This window comes from Ailuropoda melanoleuca, chromosome 2 (genome assembly GCF_002007445.2).
Source record: "Ailuropoda melanoleuca isolate Jingjing chromosome 2, ASM200744v2, whole genome shotgun sequence".
Lineage (NCBI taxonomy): Eukaryota > Metazoa > Chordata > Mammalia > Carnivora > Ursidae > Ailuropoda > Ailuropoda melanoleuca.
In genome coordinates this window covers 185,201,810-185,217,599 of record NC_048219.1, presented here as the reverse complement: position 1 = coordinate 185,217,599, position 15,790 = coordinate 185,201,810, and the positions used below count along the sequence as shown (strand labels likewise).

Sequence of the window (15,790 nt, the reverse complement as noted above, 5' to 3'; positions counted from 1 at the left end):
GATGGGGGATGGGGGTGAAGGAGAGCACTTGTGATAAGCCCTGGGTATTGTATGTAAGTAATGAATCACTGAATTCTACTCCTGAAACCAATATTACACTGTATGTTAGCTAGAATTTAAATAAAAATTTGAAATAAAACAAAATCCGTGTTAATTGTGAGAGATTTTGTTCGAGTCACTGTTGCTATTTGGCACAGAAGTTAGGATTTCTTTGAACTAAATGAGAGCTTTGAAGTTAGACCTAGACTTTCCACATTCTAGATTTGTTTGGAGTGAAAAAGTTATTTAATTCTTCATGTCCCCTTATTGTTTAGGGGTTATTACTTTGGAGGATAAAACGTGGAATTCTCTGAAAAGCGTTTTGTTTTTTTAATTTGTTTTACTTATTATTTACCATATAAAGCTGCTTTGCTTTGAATTACTTACTTTTGTAATGTTTTGAAATGTGAATTTGCATCATCCTCTGATAATGCAATTGGATAAAAGAACTAAACAAACTTATGTTGGTTTGTTTGATTGGGACTTTGACTCTCCTTACCTTTGCCTCCGTGGGTATAAAATGCAGGTCTTGGTGGTCATCTTTGCATGAGGATGTGGCATCATGTTCTCAGCCGACAGACAGATCCTTTCCTGGATCCTGATGTGTTTTCTAGAATACGGGAAGTAGCTTTGTCTGCCACTGCAGTTCACTGCTGTGAACTTAGAAGTCAAGGAGGGACCCGTGTATCCAGAGGCACAGTGGATTGCTTTGTGTCTTTCAGGCCTGGCGGCCCTGTGTCTTTTGGGGTCTTCTCTTTCCTGCCTTCTGCATCTGATTCCTTCACCCAGTTGTGCCCCCTGCTCGCTTCTCTGGGGGGTGACATTCCCAAGGTTGTGTCCGTCTGGCCCCTCTAGCCCTGGAGTCCCGGTCCGTGGGTCTGTGTCTCTGTGTTAGCTCTGGGCGTCCTTGGCCCTCTGCACTGACCTCCACGGATGCATCAGATCCCCGACTAGACTCGATGGGGGTACGACAAGCTCCAGACTTCAAGGCCTCACCCGTGGCAGGAGTTTCTGTGGAAGACAGTACCAGCCTCGGAAGGAGAGCTCTCAGTGAGGGATGACCAGAGCCTCTGAAGCTCTGCCTTCCTAAAGAGAAGTGGCTGCCGCCTACTTGAAGTTGTCTCTGATTCCAGTGCTGCTCGTGCCCTGGAGCTTCGGTCCGAGGCCTGTTTTACTCCTCAGCCTTGTTTGCTCTTGTTGGGAATGATTTCACAGACACATTCCCAGGGAGTGCACAGTCTTCACATTTATTTATTTATAAAATTTTATTTACTTGAAAGAGAGAGAGCATGAGTGGGGTGAGGGGCAGAGGGAGAAGTAAACTCCCTGCTGAGCAGGGAGCCCAATGCAGGGCTCGATCCGATCCCAGAACCTGGAGGTCATGACCTGAGCCGAAGGAAGCCACTTAATGAGCCACCCAGGTGCCCCCAGTCTTGACATTTAGATAGCTGCCTTGAAGTTGAACACATACATCCTTGAGTGCCTCAGGGCTCGGGAGGAGTTGTTTAATTGTTGGCTTGTTCTGCTTACTGAGTGGAGGTTGGGGACCCTGCGGTTCTCTGAGTCTCAGGGCTCCAGGACCCCCCGCCCCAAAGGAGCTGAAGGCCTCGACTGCTTTACGGGTGTGTTCCTTCACTCCTATGTGCCCTATCCAGCCTGGCTCAGCCCAATTACAGTAGTTAGATATACCATTTTACATTATGCTTTTTATTTTTTACAAAAAAATTAACATTTCATAGACATTTTCTCATGGGTTCATGGTCTTCGCAACTATTTTTAATGACCGCGTAAGCATACGACCTCAATAGCTTATCTGAACCCATGATTTTCAGAACTATTTGTAATGACTACATAAGCTATTGAATTAATATGCCTTTAGCCCATTTCATTATTTAACATTTCCCCCCAGTTTTTACTCCTTTGAATAATGCTCATAGGAACTTTTTTGTAATGTGTAATTCTTTTTTCCTATGAAATAATTTCTGCAGAATCAGTTGCCAAGCATGGAATTCCTAAATCATTTGTTGTTGTCATTACTATTAGTAGTAGTGGCAGCGGCAGTATTAGGCAGGAAACATTTTTCTCAGTATTTGGAACAAATCCCCACCGGAGTTAGTTCTGATTTACAGTGCTGGTCGAAAATTGCGAGAACCCTAGAAATGACATTTTATTGTTGCTTTCAGTTGTTCGTTTGCTTAGCCCTGCACAGCGATATATTTTAAACACATTTCAGTCTGAGATATTTAAAATAAAAAAATACAGTCCAGCTTTGGCTTCTCCTTTATCCGGAAAATAAACGGATCATCCACCTAGCTGAAGAACGATAGACAAATAAAGTGATGGTGGTGGGCACCCAGCGTGGTGATGCATATAGAACATTACCATCTAATATAGAAATACCTTTTCTCACCTACCCGTGGAAAATACCGCAGCTATATGTAAGCCCAAGCTTCTCTAACTAGGAGGGCAAAGGAGATTGGCATGGGTAATAGTAGCATGGAGAACTCTGAAAAAATGTTATGTAGGCTCTGAAAGAAATGACACATTTCCTTTCTAAGTACCTTTTGGAAAAATATCAGACTATTGTTTTAAAATACTTAAAAATAGAGCCTGGCAAAGGTAAACATGTTTCTAAGGTTTTGGTTTTAAGGGAAGACTTTTTTTTTCAGATTGGCATGATCTTGGAATCTCAAAGAAAACCAATCCACTAAAAAAATGGCTAGAATAAGCAGCAAGCAAAGCATGAAATGAGTTTAGGTGAGTGGGTGTAAACTTGTCAAAATATTAAAGGAAAAGTTAAGCTGTTATATTTTAATTTAACTCAGAGAGAGTGGCTTCAGCATTCAGCTAGGCAGAATATATCGTGGTTTTTGTAGAAATGAAACAATCTGATCTTGACACTCGGTGATTTTATGGTCTATTAATAACATGCTAGAGTTTTTAGTTTTGTCCTGTAAATGTTACTAAACTGTATTATTGTGTTGCTTTCAACTTAAATAGATTTTACTTCCAGTTTACTGAATAGTAAATTCTTTTGGTCTCTCGAGTTTGTTGATTTTTTTTTAATAAGCAGCCCAACTTAAGCCTATTTTTACAACCATTTATTACCCAGTCGAGACATATTCTAAACACAATACACAACAAATTCTTATATTACTTAGTAGAAATTATACGGCTTTGTTTAATACATAGGTTCTTGGTAGTAGTGGAATGTTTGGAGTTAAAATTAACATTGTTTTGATTTAATCTTGGATATGGGAGATTTTAGCATTGTTGTGGAAGGAAGGGAAAGGGCATGGCTTGAAAAGAGATGGGACAGAATTCCAGATAGAAGATGGGAATACAGAGAGAGAGAGCTGACTATCAAGGTCAAGTGCATATTTGGAACTTGATTCTCAAGCAAGGATGGTCTTCTCTCAGCCTGGGTGTAATCGATTTTCAAACGAAACATCATGTGAGGTAATTTAAGTCTTGCCAGTTTCAGCTGGTATGTCAGCTAGTGTGCGGTATGTCAGCTGGGTGCAGACCAAATTGTAATACTCACGTTGGTGGTCCAAAGGAAATAATACTGTGTTCCCAGAATGCTGAGGTCTGGGTAGTTTCCATGTTGACCTTGGGCTATTTTAAATATCATTCTGAACTTAATGAAATAAAAATTAGGCTTTTCTAGGTTAGATTTCTGGATGGCAGAGGTAACCTTTAGGGTTTCCCACTCACGGCCAATTGCTCTTCTTCCACGAGGGAAGAGCGTGTGCCACTGAGTCCTTCTTTGAGCTGCCTGTGCGTCCATGAGGATGTGGAATTGCAGACTATAAAAATTAAAGGTCCCTTCCTACACGCTTTATTCTGATCTCCCTCTCTTAATTTTGGATGTGAACTTAGACTTCTAGAATTTACTGGTATACTACAGGTACCTGGAAAGAAAATCTGCCTGATTATCTTGCCTGGTGACCCTCGTCATGTGGGAGGTAGTTTAATAGGGCTCAACAGAAGAAACCGTGTTTGGTATTCTTGGTGTCATCAGACGTCCTGTATTAGTACCGGCTTGATTGCCAACAACAGAAATAGCTCAGGCTGACTTAAGCTACTGAGACTGTTTCTGGTAAGGATGCTGGGGTGTCTGCCTTGCGGGACCCAGACTAGGGAAACAGCTCGGTCTTGGTCACGGGGGACCCTCTTCAACTTGCTTCTGCTTCTTTTAATAGGTTGACTTCATTCTTTCCCTTTTTTTGATGTGCAACATTCTGCAGTCCAAATTGGAAAACATGACCAGAAACAGCCTTTTCAACTATTGGAGATACTGATCTATTTTTCTCTCTCCCTGTTTCTGTTTTCCCAAGGGAGGAGCTGATTGATCCATCTAGGATCAGACGCCCATTTCTGGTCTAGCCAGTTGTGATCAGGGCTGGGATGTGGAGAAAGTTGGCAAAGGTTCCACTGTGACCAATGAGCAGTGGCTGGAAGATGGCGTGTTGTACACATGGCTTCTCCTACGCTGAGGCCTGTGTCCAGTTCATAAACAAAGTAGTAACTTGCCCACTGTGCTGCTAGGTCCTCTTATTTATTTGGATGAATGAGGGTCAACATCTAGTCTTTCTTTCTTGCGATCTGGTTATATACAGTAATCTGTATAGATCTGAATTGTAGTTGGGCAAGTCCTGACAAATGCATGTACTCATGAAACCAACTCCCCAGAGCCTTGCCATTACCCCGAAAGTTCCTGCCTATCCCTTTACATTCTGTCTTCCTCCCCCAGGAGCAACACCATTCTGATTTTTATCCTCATAGACTAGTCACACTTGTCTTGAATGTCAAACAAAATGGAAACATGTAGTGTCAACACTTAGTCTTACGTGTTTCAGTTTAAGGTGCAGACATTTAATCAGTGCCAACTGTGTGCCAGAATCTGCGTGGCTGTTCGAAATCCTAGCGCGATGGTGACAGAGCTAACAGTAAGGGGCAGTGGGACCAGTGAGACTCAGCACAGAAGGAGAGTGGGTCTGTGCGGGGAGAGGCCGTGAGGGTCCTAGGCATTGTGCGGAGGAAGGGACCTGGAGCTTTGAGGAGCTTCTGCGAGTGGAGGGGGAAGAGCCCTAGTGTTCCTTATTGTTCTCCTGACATGATAAGCCGGAATATTAAACTTTGGCTATTTTGGTCATTTGTAATTTTCCTGCCTGTGTGCAGGATTTCCTCATCTCCCCGTGAGGGTTCTGATGAAAGGAGAGGCCCAGAGACCTGGCGTGGGATGATTTCCTCCCGGGGGGCAGGAAGACCGGGAATTATCGGGAACGAGCAGCGGTGTGGGCACAGCTCTACCGGTTCTCCAGAAGCATTGTCTTTCCGTTTATGTCTTCTGTTCCCCTCATTTGGCTCAGATGGCAGGCGGCCAAGTTTGCATAGTTTGTTTTTTACTAAGAAAAGCAGCAGTTTTCTTGGTGTATTCTTATAAGATTTTCCATATTATTAAAATTATTTGAAATCCTGACTCGTAGCTACCACATAACTTGCCATATATGGTCATAGATATGTAGCTGGATATGGAGTGCGTGTGGATGCACGTGCACACGTGCAAACTCTGTATAACGTACTATGTGCTGTACTTATGGGCGCTGCTATATTTCTCCAATTTGTCCAATTGATTAATGTTGTAAGGTCAATTGGTATAGGATTGAAAATAAATCATTACATTTCCCGGGAGCACAAATAAGATGAAAGTGCTGAAGACTCCTCTCCCATTCTTTTCTTCTCTCCGCAGAACCATCCGAGTATGGCTGAAAAGAGACAGTGGTCAGTATTGGCCCAGCATTTACCACACCATGGCCTGTGAGTAGCTGGACTGTTCCACTTGAGGGGAGTATGTCTAATGCCTTTGGAGATTCAAATTTCAAAATGCCCGGTTAAAAAGGACTACTGGAGGGTGACTGTCAGTTGAGCGTCTGACTCTTGATTTCTGCCCAGGTCATGATCTCAGGGTCGTGAGACCCAGCCCCCCATGGGGCTTCGTGCTCAGCAGGGAGTCTGCTTGAGGTTCTCCCTCCCTCTCCCTCTGCCCTCCACCACCTCAAATAAATAAATTAATAAAATCTTTCTTTAAAAAAGTGCTACTAGATTTCAAAATGGATTTCTTAGTTGCCTAGTACTCCAACAGGCTGTGCTAAACTGCAGGAAAACTCTTTTTCTCTTGCAAAGGAAGTCAGATCTGCTGGCTTAACTGAAGCTGACTTGAGCAAAACTGAAAAAAAAAGGAGAGGCAGGAGGAGGGGTATGCCTCACAGCCCCCAGGTTTTCCTTCCTTTTATTTTGCCAACCTGTATTCATAATGACTGTGTACTTGGCAGTGGCTGACGTAAGAAAGAGCCGTGTACTTCCGTGCTCCCATAACCGGCCTTGTGCCCAACCTTTTCACAAACTTCCTCATACTACTGAGAGATTGGGTCCAAAGTATGACCCATTCTACATAGAGAATTTTCTCAATGGTTAAATATGCTCACAAAATAAATCTAGAAGATAAAGCTTTTGCAATGAGATTTTAAAAGAGCCCCGAGAGGCAGTGACATGAAATTACACCTAAATTCCAGGCTTTCATGTGGATGTGAGCAACCCTGCCATCCGTCCCTGCCACTCCTTTTCTTCCTCCTTTCTTGAAAAGAAAGCCCTGGGCGGAGGTCTGGATGCCACCCGGGCCCATGCTGGGGTTAGGTCCTGCTATCCCGAAGGCCACACAGAGGGCATCCGTAGCTGCTCACTCCAGTATTCAGAGGACCCCCGAGGAAGAGAAAAAAGGTTTTGTGGCCTGCCTGATGCTTTGTTCCTTCTGAAGACTATGGTCAGTCCTCTGAGGAAGAGCTCTCGCCAGTCGTTGCAGGCACTGTTGATAGTGTTCCCAGCTTTCTCAAGAGTATTCCAGAAGCAGTGGAGTGTGTTACAAACAGAGCAGCCAGTTTTTCAGCAAATCCCCGCTAATCAGTCTGGGTCATCCTTCTGAGTGCCTCCTTTCTCAGCTGGCGCTTTCTCCTTCGTACATCTGTTCCGGTGTGCGTGCACTGTTTGGCTCCTGTAATCACGTTCAGAGAAAATCAGAAGTCCATCAGGAGTGGGATTTTTCCTGCCTTCCCTGGACAGCTTGGGCAGGCTGCTCACCTCTGTCTTGGTAATTAAGCAATGAACATGAAGACTTTGTGGAACGCTGGTGTTAAGATAACTATTACAAAAGGAGCCAGAAAATCCTATAGTATGTACCCTCTGAGAAGACTGCCTGACAGCCTAATCGTAATTTATTGTGCCAAGCAGTAGCAGCTCCTGCCCACGTCCGCACGGACTGTGGGTGTGTAACCTTGCTTACTCACTCTCGATGACGGCGACCCCGTGTCTTAGTACGTGTACTCACAGAGCCCGTTGGATAAATTTTCAAATCAGATTTTGATTGTTTTGGAGCAGGGCAGAGGCATCTCTCAGACTGATACCTCCTTACTTCCGGTGGCCCAGGGGTGGGTCTCACAGCTGGAAATAGCAACGGCCCGAGGAAGTCCTGCCAGTGCTGGGGAATGTTCTGTCATCTTTGTGGACAGGCTTGTTAACGCTACTGCTCCTGTTTCTCCTTCCCCCCCATGCCTCCACACTTCACATTTTCGCCATAGCTTCATGTCCTTGCGCCCTCAACCTTGGAGTTCATGCTCCCTGGAATAGAGACTGAGGCGGATTTTGTCCTACATTCAGTTCACTTCCTCCTCCGTTTGTATTTATCCCATAAAGTTAGTACAGCTTTGTATTTTCTCTCCCCAAATTTAGCGGTAGACGTGTACACACTTCCTGGGCTTTTAGATCTTGGGCTCATGGCTTTGGCTCTCTCAGTTGCCGTCCCTTGCTAACTTGGGTTAAACGTACCCCCCAGAAGCAGCTCCCAGAATGCTGTGTCTGGAAGGACTGGCAACAACTGGAAAGAACAGGCATAGTGTCGTGTTGGGTGGCTGACACCCACGTTTGCACCTAAATATATTCAGCTTGTTGCTTCCAGATGCTTCCTTACTGTGCTTTACAGTTCCATCTGGAACCGCATCACTGATGAGACTGTAAGAACCACTGCCAGCAGAGAACAGAATGAACGAATGATGAGAAATGACTGCTTTACAGTGACTTTTAATTGACGACTCAATTCAAAATATGAGAAGTGCCATGTTGGCTCTGAAAACTGTCTGCAGATTATCCAGTTGAGGACATTTTAGTGACCGTCCAGTTTGAACTTTTTCTCGTGACCTAGCAGAGTGATCAGTAACCCAGACCTTAGTGTATTTCTGTATGAGATCCAGTTTCATAACTTTGCCTCACATAACAAAAATAACTTTCAGAATCTGTTTTAGCTGAAGAAAAATAGTAACTCCTACTTTCTATACCCACTGTGTGACTCATGCCTATTTTTTTGTAATACCATTTTATGAAATCACACAGCTGTACAAGATAGATGATTTTTTTCACCATTTGGTAAGTGAGGAAACTGACGCCAGAGGGGTCGAGTCAGTTGCTTGTGGTTGGAATTCAGTCCACACCCATCGGACTCCAGAACTGTGCTGCCCACCGCAGTTATGGGTGGGCACTAACTTTTTCTGCAAAGGGCCAGGCTGTAAATATCTAGACGTTGTGGGCCAAACAGTCTCTGTGGCAACCACTCAACTCTGCCCTCAGTAGCATGAAAGCAACCATAAACAGTACGTAAATGAAGGGGCCTGGCTGTATCCCAAAAAAACAAAAATGCTTTTATTTACAAAACTCGAGTTTCAAGCGTATGATTTTGGATCTTGATGATGGCTTTTTAAAAGGCCACAGATTTGAAAGATGATTTGTGTTTTACGTGTTTATAAAACTATGAATATCCATTTTTTTTTTCATCAATACTGCTTATCTCATTAGAGGCTTCCCTTCTAGGAAAAAAGCCAGGACATCTTTAGATACCGAACAAATAAATTAGGGAAGCTTTTCTTTTTTCTTTTTTAAATATGAGAATTCTCTAGCCTCATAAAACTACTCAGCACATTGTAAACTTTACACAAGAGGATGTTACATATTTCTATATAGTTTGTTACAGGGTTGGACATAAAAAGAATTGAAAAGAAGCTTAAAACTAAAGCATTAAGATTTTTGTACCAACTTAAAAGTAAGCAAAAACGGTGACAATGAATCAGAAATCACCAACACATGTTTGATTTGCCAAAGATAATTTTATGATGGTTATTGAAGAGTGCTTTATATGAAGAAGATACATCTATCTTTGTGGTTATATTCTTAAACTCGGTCATTCATTTTTAGAGAGAGAGAGAGAGAGGCAGAGGGAGAGGGAGAATCTTAAGCAGGCTCCACACTCAGTGCAGAGCGTGACACGGGGCTCAGGCTCACGACCCTGAGATCACGACCTGAGCCGACATCGAGAGTTGGATGCTTCACCGACTGAGCCACCCAGACGCCCCTCAATCATCCTTCATAGTCTCCCACTTCAGTGCGGTGGGTGAGGGGTACCGGCGTCAGTCAGGTGTAATTGTTCTGGGAGCAGACAGCTGCAGCACCTACCACCGCCGGGTAGTGCTCTGAATGCACCTGAAAAAACCCTCTTTCCATGATCTGATCATGCGGCTCGCTGTGTCTTTAACTCCAGGTGCAGTCCAGTGTTAGTAGTTTACTTTCATCCTTCAGTGGAAAATATCAGCCCTTTGTAGAGAGAAAACTTTAAACTGTTTTCAAATGGTAACATCATTTGTAAGTTTTTTTTTTCTTTTACTTTTTTTTATAAGAAGTGTTACCTCAAAGTAAACTCAAGTTTGTTTGTTTCACGGTATGTATTCCCTCACTGTGGTTCTCCCATGGTCAGTTAAACTTCTTTAGGCTGAAATGCACCCAAACATTTTTTTTCCCTACATGTTCCATTTCCCAAATCACTTTAATTCTCATTTTTAGCAGAAGGAGATGATTTAGAGTTTCTCCTTTCTGAAACTCTGGCCCAAGAGAGACAGGTAGAACCTGGAAGGGGATATGGACCTGAGAAGAAGCAGGTGCCATCCCAGGCACGTAACACTGCTGTGGACAAACAAACATGTAGACACCTCACAGCTCCCGTTACTACAAACTGAGGTTGTGGGTGTCACGGGAAAGGGAGCCTTTCTTGACCATTGGAAGAGAACACGTAATCCCAAAGTGGCTTTCCTAGCTTGCTCACATGTGCAGTGGGGAAGGGGAATTCTGGTGCGAGGAACCCCTTTTCCACAGATTCTAGCTATTCTGTTACCGGTGACAGGGAAGGGGTTGGGGCAGGCTGGCCTGCTGAGTTTGGGGAACAGATGACTCTAAGCACTGGCCCCCACGCTCTGCAGCCTACAGGTAGGGGTCTCAACCAGATGAAACTTCATGCTGGCTGGCTTCCCTCAAAGTCATAAAAGCAATGTAGAAGATGTTTTGAATTGGAATTTTAAACTTAAACAACAGAAAGACCGTCAATAACATATTCCATTTACATCGTTATTACCCATAAAACATTCTTGCCCTCTTTTTTAAACCTAAATTGTATAACTTTTTAATAATGTATTTTGAACAATGACGTAGAATGCTTAGCTTTGCTTGTAATATGGTCTTTGTCTTTCTGGCAGCTCCTTGCTCTGCTATGGCTTACCATCATGACAGCAGACGAATATTTGTGGGCCAGGATAACGGAGCCGTGATGGTAGGTAGCTTTCAGAGTGTGCTCGTTATATTGACCACCATGTGTTTGTGTCTGTTGGACAGTTTAAATAAGGAACAATGAATGACTGATTGGCATAAAAAATGTTTAATTCAGTATAGATAGTAGGCCTAAAAATGGATTAATTTTAACTTGTGCTTATTCAATTAATTAATTTTAATTTCTGCTTATTTTTAAACCAGTCATAGAGCTCAGAATGCTTTCATGATTGCTGGTTTGGTGCTCAGCCTTCATACAGTGAACATATGGTCTGCAGCAGCCCTGTCCTTGAACCGTGGCGGGGGGTAGCTGGGGCAGAGAGGGCACGGTGAAGAGCTGTGGGTGCTCGCATACGTGCGTGCACGTGTGTGTGTGTGTGTGTAAGTTAGTGTAAGGAACTGTGGAGGGAGAAGGAGAGCAAGGTCAGTGACTAGTCATTCAGCCAACAACTCCTGTAACTGTTGAAGGCAGTGCTTCTTACCCTAACTCTGGGGAAGGACCGGATATTTAAAAGTTAAGTTTATTATAGATTGGTAGGTATTTTTGTGGGTCTAATTGTGTGTGTGTGTGTATATGTATATTTTCTTAATGGAGATGTAATTCACATAAAATTCACCGTTTTAAGATAATGCAATTCACTGGTTTTGCAATATATTCACAAGGTTATACAACCATTAACATTCTCTAATTCCAGAACATTATCATCACCACCAGCCCCCCCCGCCAAGAAACCTATACTCATTAGCAATCAGCCCTCACTCCCCCTTCTCCCAACTCCTGGCAATCACGAGTCTACTTTCCGAGTCCACAGATTTGCCTATTTTAGACATTTTGGGTGAACAGAATCACGTAATATGTGTTGCCTTTTCTGCCTGCCTGCTTTCACTTGGCATGACGTTTCCAAGGTTCATCTACGTTGTAGCTTGAATTAGCACCTCGTTCCTTTCTGCGGTGGAAGGTATTAGCCCTTCACAGCCCTTTGTGTTTCTGTAAGGTCATTGCTGAAGTTAGTGGTTTGACTTCTCTCTCTGTTTCTTCGTCACTCCAGCTAAACGTATGTCCATTTTATCATCTTTTCAAAAAACCAGTTTTGGTTTCATTGATTTTTTTTCCTTTGTTTTTCCTATTCTGTGCTTATTTATTTCAACTCTAGTTTTATTATTTTCTTCCTTCTGTTTGCTTTGGGTTTAGCTTGCTGGATTGGTATTTTCGATATTACATTGTTGAACGAGAAAGTCCACGGACTTCATCCTCCGGTATCATAACGATATGAAATTGCTGTCAGGGTTTCTGAACACTCACTGCTCGTTTCTCCACTTCTCATCAGGACCAGCCATCTGCAGACCACACCGCGTAGCACGGCTTTATAGAATAGAAACTGTAAGAATGAGACCCAGCTAGTAGGGGTCCAGGAAGTGTAGAATGACATGGTAGGGACTGCCATACAGAGTGCAGAAACTGCTGTGAGTGTGCCCACCGTCCTCCAGGCAGAGAGAGCATCTGGAGAGGGTTAACGCAGGCTTACTAACGTGCCAAGACCTAGAGGATGGCGAGGAGCTCCCTGGGCGGGGCGGGGCAGGTGGAGAAGGACCCCCAGACGCCGAGGAGGCGGGGGGAGGGTGTGTGTGCAGGAAACAGCAGTGAGGTGCGTGACGGCATCACAGACCTACAGCTGAAGAGGAGTTGGAGCGGGCCGCGGACGCCTCGCATTTGAGTCTGTCTTCAGCACTCGCTGTTGAGCAGAGTGCTAATGACGGAGAACATACACGCGATCCCGCTGGGCTGGTGCTTATGGTCTAGTGAGAGGTTCAGATAATGCACAAGTAAATAAGCATCAAGTGGCAGGTTGTAAGTGCCGTGGAGACGTGAGCAGGTGCAGTGAGCAAGAGGACGCAGAGCGGTGTGCGGCCCCACTGAACAGGATGATTGGGAAGGTGGCTCCAAGGACGTGACATTTCAGCTAGGACCTGAAGGGTGGGAAGGCGCCAGCCAAGCAGAGCCCGAGTACGTTTTCCAGGAATGAATGTCCATGTGAAGACTCGAGGTGGGAAGATCTCTGTGTGTTTGAGGCCTTGATGGAGGTTGTGCTAGATGGTGCTGAAGGCCAGGGAGGGGCTGAGGGGCGGTGGGAGAAGTGGGCTGAGGCCAGGTCATGCTGGGCCTGGAAGGTCTGGGTAATGTTTTAGGGTTAGTTGTAGATGCTGTGGGAACCTCTTATGGGCTTTTCAACAGGCGAGTGACATGCTAGAATTTACAGCTTTAAAAGATCCTTCTGGCCAGTGCTCGGTGGAGAATGGATCATTAGGGGGGTGGGGGCAGCAGGAGCAGAAACTGGATGATCAGGCTGTTGTGGCGGCCTGGATGGAAGGGTGGTGACAGGGAGAGTGGACAAAAGCCGATCGATTTGAGGTGCATCGGGGAAAGGTTGGGCGTGAGGAGGGGAGGAAGAAGAGGAAATTGGGGATGGCCAGGTTTCTGGCTCGAGTGACGGGGTCACCACTGGGTGCGCAGTGGTGTCATTTCCTGAGAGGAGAGGACTTGGGGATGTGTGGGGGAGGGGCGTTTGGAGGAAAAAGGGACAAGAAACCAAACAACCAACCGTTCAGTTGAGAGACCGGGGGCTAACCAGTGGCCGTGGGAAGTCAGCATTGGATACACAAGTCCAGAGCCCAGTAGGAGCCTGGGCAGGGGGATCATGCATGTGGAGCGTTTGTTAAGCTGTAAGAATGGCTGTGTTCACCTGAGGAGAGAATGGGAGGAGACAGGGCCCAGGCCTGTGTCGTGAATAATAGCATTTAGGAGTGGGGTTGGTGGGGAAGCCCACCAGGGCAGAAGGGGAAATCATGATCCTTCAGTGTGTGTTAAGGACCTCACACTGTATCCTGTAAACAAGTTACCCCAACTTACATAGTCCTACGCATCATTTAGAGAACTAAATGGGATACATGTTCTCTGGTTCCACACCAGACCTACAGCTTCAGAATCCCTCACTGGGGGAGTCTGGGAGTCAGTATTTGAGCAAGTCCTCCAGGTGAATGTTGGCTCACAACCTTGGGAACTTCCCAGGTGAAATCTGAAACCAGCCCCCCTACTAGGAGGGCAGGGAGAGACTAAAGAAAGAGGCGGGCCACTCCAGATGGCTGGGTGGCAGCTTTAATGAGCAAGGGAGCTTACATACAAGGCTTGTGTTGAGTGGCTGCAAGATGAGTAAATCTCTGCCCCCATCCACCAGAGTCTTAAAAGTTTATGTAGAGAACTCAGCTGGGTTCAGTCATGTATATCGTCCAGATGGCCCCAACACCACATCACTATCAAGGCTGTGTGCTTGGGACAGCCTCTGCAATGGGGAAGGCAAGTGGGACACACATACCAAAGACAGGGAAGGAGTGACGAGCCCCTGACGGCTGACTGCCAGGGTCCAGCTCATGGGTCAGCTGGTGGTCATGTCCTCTCAGTGCTCTTTCAGCAGTGAACCTTAGGGTCAAATGCATTAGGGAATCACTGCACGAAGGGGAGCCATTGAAGAGCATTAATCGGGGGAGGATAGAATGGTCGGGTTTCTGTTTTTGTGAGCTTAGTGTGCCAGTGTGTGGAGTTTGGGGAGACAGGGCTGAAACTGAGGCATCCCAGTTAAGAGTCCGTTTCAGGACCCCAGCATGGCACTGTGAAAAGCTGGGTTAGTGCTGGAGAAGAGATGTGGGCTTTGAGAGCTCTCTGGGTAGCAGACGTGATGGGTGTTTTATAGAGAACAGTGTTAAGATGGCTTCCAGATTTTTAGCCAGGATAGTGGTGGGGAGTGGTCAGCTACCCTCTAAGACAGAAAAGATGTAGAGGGGAAGGTGACGAGGTCAGTATTACAGTTGGGTACATGGGCCTCAACCTCAGGGTGTGGTCTGGAATCGGGGTTGGGAGTTCTTGAACATAGGTCTCAGTGGAAACCACAGCAGTGGCTGAAGGGAGAGCAGGTAGACAGAAGAGCAGAGAGCCAAGGTCACATTCCCTGGGAATACCAGTATTTAAAGGAAAGTCAGAGGACTGGGAGCCCAAGGGGGAGACAGAGGCAGAACGGGCAAAGTGGGAGGAGAGCCAGCCAGGACACTGTGGCTGTGGAAGCCAGAGAGGCAGTGAGTTTCATGCGGGGGTGAGTCACAGTGTCAGGTGCAGAGAGGGAGGGTGAGGTCAGGCCTGGAAAACGACCTTGGGAGCGGCAGTTAGCAGCTGGTGCTCAGCAAGGGAAGCCCTTTCCGGGCCATGGTGGTGGTGGCAGGCGTGTGGTGGGTCACCAGTGTGGGCTGATCTTTAGAGAAGGCGCTGAAGAAAGTCGTAGAACTGCTAAAAGAGTTTTATTGTTTTCTTCTTGTTTTGTTTCTGAAATTAAAGGCTAAGAAGCCTTGAGTGTGTTGAAGGGCCAGGAAGGAAAAAGCCGGTGGAAAGGACAGGCTCTGCGCCCAAGCAGTTCACTCAGCAGTAGGCGGATGGGGAGGGCTGCAGGGTTGGGCTCGCCCAGCTCTTTGCCATCAGCCCGGGACTGCTATAAATACCCCAGTAGTAGTAGACGCAAGTGTGCTCGTTTCTCTCCTTCTGAAAATTTAATGGGAATATCATGGTGATGTGCGTACACATCTATAAACAGAAGCCATGAAGCACTAACGGCTTCTCCAATGGTTGCACATTTTATTTCTCTAGGGACCCTTCTTGTGGCTCCCAGTTCAAGGGTAGACTCTGTGGTTATAGGACATTGTATAAAAACTCATGGCTCTTCAGTGCACAGGGGCAATGTAAATCCAGTTTATCATTCTTTAGCAGTTCTGATTTTACATACAATGATACATATACTAATACATTTATTATACTGTCCCCAGTGTGTATATGTATATATATGTACACACAGCATACTATGTATATTAATACATATATATATATACACATACTAATATATACTGGTACATTTTTGTACTTTGCAATACTAAGATGGAGAGCAAGGCATCAGTATTCCTGTGTGTGTGTGTGTGTGTGTGTGTAACAATTCATAATGTCCATGTTACTTAGAGC

At 45.2% G+C, this 15,790-nt stretch overlaps 1 protein-coding gene across 1 annotated transcript in view; it reads left to right on the top strand.

Moving 5' to 3' along the window:
- WDFY1 (WD repeat and FYVE domain containing 1) overlaps positions 1-15,790 on the top strand; it is a 53,488-nt gene that overhangs the window by 9,399 nt on the left and 28,299 nt on the right. The window contains exons 2-3 of the mRNA XM_034655268.1: positions 5,795-5,862; positions 10,668-10,741. Coding sequence (XP_034511159.1) covers positions 5,795-5,862; positions 10,668-10,741 — 142 coding nt within the window. The remainder of the gene's footprint in view (positions 1-5,794; positions 5,863-10,667; positions 10,742-15,790) is intronic.